Genomic DNA, 4,077 nt, shown 5'->3' with positions numbered 1-4,077 from the left:
GATGATAGATTAATTAAATATTAATGATAGTTTTAATCAAATATCTACTCGACAAAATCCCTAAAAGGGAACATTTCTGCAATTTAAATTTACATTTTTTTTTTAACAATAAATTTTGTTAAATTAAGAATTAGACGAATACAAAATTTATTTGAAAGATATTCATTAGTCTACTCTTCCAATGGCCCAACCATATAGGTCTGGCCCGTTAACACAGCATTTTATACATCGCCAATATTAAGTCAGTGTAACGGCAGCTTCTCCGGAAAATCTAATTTTGGCTCGCTCTGCTTTTCTCTCTCTCGTCTCCACCCCTCACAGATAACACGCAGCTCCCTCTCTATCTCTCTCTTAAGAACCAGCTAAATCCCAGATAAGATTCTTCCTCGTCATCTTTCTTACGTTACTGTCTCGTTCATCCTCTCCAAAAAATGGCGCCACGTGTTTGCCAACCGAGCTCTCTCCTCTTCTCGCCTCGCTTACCATGCTTGCCACCTTGTTCGTATCGAACCCAAAAGGATATAACGCCCCTCTTTTTGTTGTTGTCAAGCTGCACAGAGTGTGCAGTTTGTTGGGTTGGTCTTATCCTGAGCAATGGCACCACCGAGGACTAAGTATGCGATTCCTGAGGGCTGGGTGATGCAGAAGAAGGTTGAGGGTGATGGGACTGAGGTCGAGGTACTCCAAATTCTATACCCTTTTCACCATCTTTGTAAATTTTGAAGATTTGGGTTCCAATTTTATTGTGTTTTTATGGTTATTATCTTTTTAATTTTTAGTGATGTTACTGTGAATTTCTTTATGTTGATTGAGTAATGCATGGAAAAAAGACTTTGAACCGCTGTTTTGATAATTCGAGCTGCAGATCTGAAGCTTTCATTGTTCTTTCTTAGAAAAAGGTTTTCCAGTGTTGTTAAATCGTTTAATTGACTTAGATGATAGTATTTTCAGTGTTTATGATCAACTTAGAATACAAATTTTTTATTATTTGGGCAGCATGGAATTGTTTTGATCTTTATTTCGATAAAGCGTAAGTACCACGCTTTGTTCAGGAAACTTCTCAGTGTAGAAAGTTTGATACCATAAAGCATGATCATCTCCTTACCCATTGATACGGATTAGGTTATATAAGTTGGAGAATCTTGAGATTGAGTTGCTCATTATTATAGTGTTCATAAGTTAGAACTAGTGGACTTGCACAGATACTTGTGATCTATGAGATATGTGGTCGGATACTAGATCTTCTGGGATCGGTTAATGTTGAAAACATATTTGACAGTACGTGATACAAGTTCGCTGAACATCCTGCTCAGCTTCCTCGTGACCTGTTTTTGATGAATCTAAGTAAAATTGTTTTCGAGTAGCTTCAAGTGTTGAATTGCATGCAGCTATTATATTTAGTACTATGTGGTACATGATCGCTGAACATTTAGTTCAGTTTTGTCATACCGCATTTAAGATGAATCTAAAGAATGTCTTTTTCCGTAGATGAAATCTAAGGAATGTCCTTTTCCATAGACGAATCTAAGGAATTTTGTAACGCATTTAAGATGAATCTAAGGAATGCCTTTTTCCGTAGATGAAATCTAAGGAATGTCCTTTTCCATAGATGAATCTAAGGAATTTTGTAACGCATTTAAGATGATTCTAAGGAATGTCGTAAACCTGTGCATGATTTTTGACCATTCAGTTCAGTTTTTTCATAAGTTTTTTAAGATAATGTAAGGAATATCGTTTACCAAATAGTTGCACATGTTGAATACTTTTACCGTCAAATTTGAGGAGCTTAATTAATATTGGATGCGTGTTGCCAATAAGCGACACAATATTTTCGGCGATTTTGGAAAATAGCTCATTACAAACAGAAACTTGTTGTTCCCTAACTGTTTTAATGTGTAAATAGGTTTGTAATTTTACCAATTGTGTACACTTAATAATCCCTGTTTGTAGGTTTAACATTACCTTTTCTTATTCATGAACTGTTCCAGATTGAGGAAAATCCTAGACTTGTCATTGATGTACCATAGTTCTGAGCCTATCTCAATTATTTGTAGCTGTCATTTGTCTACCATATTTCTGCACCGGTCTTTTTTTTAATGAAATTTCATTAAAAAGCCTTAATAAACCCTAATGGAAAATTTGATTTAATTACATAAAAGACTTGATCTGCTAGAAGAGAAACAAAATAACATCTAAAACCCTAACAAATGAAGCACTTCAAATATACTTTTCTGAAACTTATGTAATATTTTTTAAGCTGTGAACAAAACTGCTAGCAGGGCAGGTATATGATACTCTACTTCCCCTTTTTACAAAATCTTGAGCCTTAAATATTAAATGATCAACTTCCCTGAAATTTGCTTCAACTCTTTCTTCTTTCCCTGTTTTTTATCTGAATATTTGGATCTCTTGTAACCATGTTTATTAGATCGTTTGGCTTTTAGCATGCTCAAAGACACCCATGCTACTATGAATATAGTACTAACTGTGAAAGAATTAAATTAAGTAATGCTAGCAAGTCTCAACAATAAATTAAGAAAAACTAGTTGAAACATGAACAAATTTAGGACTGATACTTTTCGATTTATGGCTGGCTCTTGTAGTGCTTCGTCTGTATTGCAACAGGACAAGAATTTTGTACCTATAATGGGATGATGCGGTATGTGCACTATGCTATAGCTAGAGAAGCTTCCATCTACTCGCCGGTGAGTTTGAGCTACTTAATTTAGTTTTAGTTTTTATTTTTCTATCAACTATCGTGCATATATCTAGCTGAACTGTGGGTTTCAATGCCTGGAATCCTATTCTTTTTTCTTACTTGTAATTACATGTATTTATCCATCATGTTCTTGTGCAGGATTTCAGTCCACCGAAGAAAGTAGCGAGCTCTAAGCGGGGAAGCAATGCACCGAAGAAAGTAGGGAGCTCTAAGCGGGGAAGCAATTCACCGAAGAAAGTAGCGAGCTCTAAGCAGGGAAGCAATGTACCGAAGGAAGTAGGGAGCTCTAAGCGGGGAAGGAATGCATTGAAGGAAGTAGGGAGCTCTAAGCAGGGAAGCAATCCGAGCTCAAATTTGAAAACAAATTTGAAAATAGATCACAAGCTCTCTCTTAAAAAGAAGAAGCCAGTTATTTCAAAACCCGCTAATTTGTTTCTCTCCCCTCTCTCGTCTCTGGTCTACCCCCTAACCAGTGGGGATTGTTTGTAATTTTACATTATTAGTAAGTGACTACCAATTGCGTTTGTTCTGGAATATTTTAGGAAAAACCCAAACGTCCTTTGACTATCTCCTTATATATTAAAACTACCATGGTGAGATTATAAGGTCAATTAATAGGTTATCATTTTTCATTTTGTTTCATGCCTATTTTACTCTCAACAGTTTTTTTTTTTATTTTTTTGGGTCAACCATCATTTTTTCTAATTTAATGTTATTTATGTAAAAATTTGATTTTTAACTTAAAAATTATTATATTTGAGTCGTATATATTGGTAATGTGGATGAGTTGATACCGAATGTGTAGATAATGTGGATGAGTTTGATATCGAATATGTAGGTAATGTGAATAGGTTTGATACCGAATGTGTAGTTGTTGTGGTTGGGTTTGATACTGAATGTGGAAGAAGATTCTTTGCACAACCACCTCCGAGCCAAGCCTCCAGCAACCATCGGAGATGAACGACAAACTGAAGAAACAAGGGCACTATGGATTCGATATTAGCTAGATGAACGACAAACTGAAGAAACAAGGGCATAGATTCGGTATGAATTAGCTAATGGTGACTATAAACTTGTGGAAGTTGTGGAGTTTAGCATGGATCAATGGTCATCCACTAGATCTGTTTGTGGAAATTGTGTATAGGAGAACAGTGTTGTTGCTAGTTATGAAGTGAACGTTTATAGCCTAAAATCCAAGACGTGGAAAGGATCCAAAGCATGCCTCCTTGCGATGGCTTTCGACTTCCTCCATTTCAATCAGTTGCCGTGTGTTTGAACAGTGCCATAAGTTAGAAGATGGATTGTCATTTCTATGACGATCGTCCAGGAATGATTCTAACTCTTGATCTTGCAAGTGA

General features: G+C 35.9%; 1 protein-coding gene across 1 annotated transcript; it reads left to right on the top strand.

The window, feature by feature from the left end:
• The first annotated feature begins 253 nt into the window (after window positions 1-253).
• LOC125472508 lies at window positions 254-3,614 on the top strand. The gene is made up of 3 exons (XM_048574103.1): window positions 254-678; window positions 2,604-2,705; window positions 2,858-3,614. Exons 1-3 carry the CDS (start codon window positions 595-597, stop codon window positions 3,206-3,208), a joined length of 537 nt encoding a protein of 178 aa, XP_048430060.1. The 5' UTR covers window positions 254-594; the 3' UTR covers window positions 3,209-3,614.
• Window positions 3,615-4,077: the final 463 nt, after the last annotated feature.

This window comes from the organism of the source record quoted next, unplaced genomic scaffold (assembly GCF_019419815.1).
Source record: "Pyrus x bretschneideri cultivar Hongxiangsu unplaced genomic scaffold, Pyrus_bretschneideri_v1 Contig7, whole genome shotgun sequence".
Lineage (NCBI taxonomy): Eukaryota > Viridiplantae > Streptophyta > Magnoliopsida > Rosales > Rosaceae > Pyrus > Pyrus x bretschneideri.
Note: the sequence above shows the minus strand (reverse complement) of the source record. Positions and strands in the feature narration are given on the sequence as shown.

Bases quoted from the DNA above. Each gene is read 5' to 3' on its own strand.
- LOC125472508 (XM_048574103.1), top strand. From the start codon at position 595: ATGGCACCACCGAGGACTAAGTATGCGATTCCTGAGGGCTGGGTGATG. The intron at 679-2,603 runs GTACTCCAAATT...TGGCTCTTGTAG, and splicing joins GTGATGGGACTGAGGTCGAG to TGCTTCGTCTGTATTGCAAC. The intron at 2,706-2,857 runs GTGAGTTTGAGC...GTTCTTGTGCAG, and splicing joins AAGCTTCCATCTACTCGCCG to GATTTCAGTCCACCGAAGAA.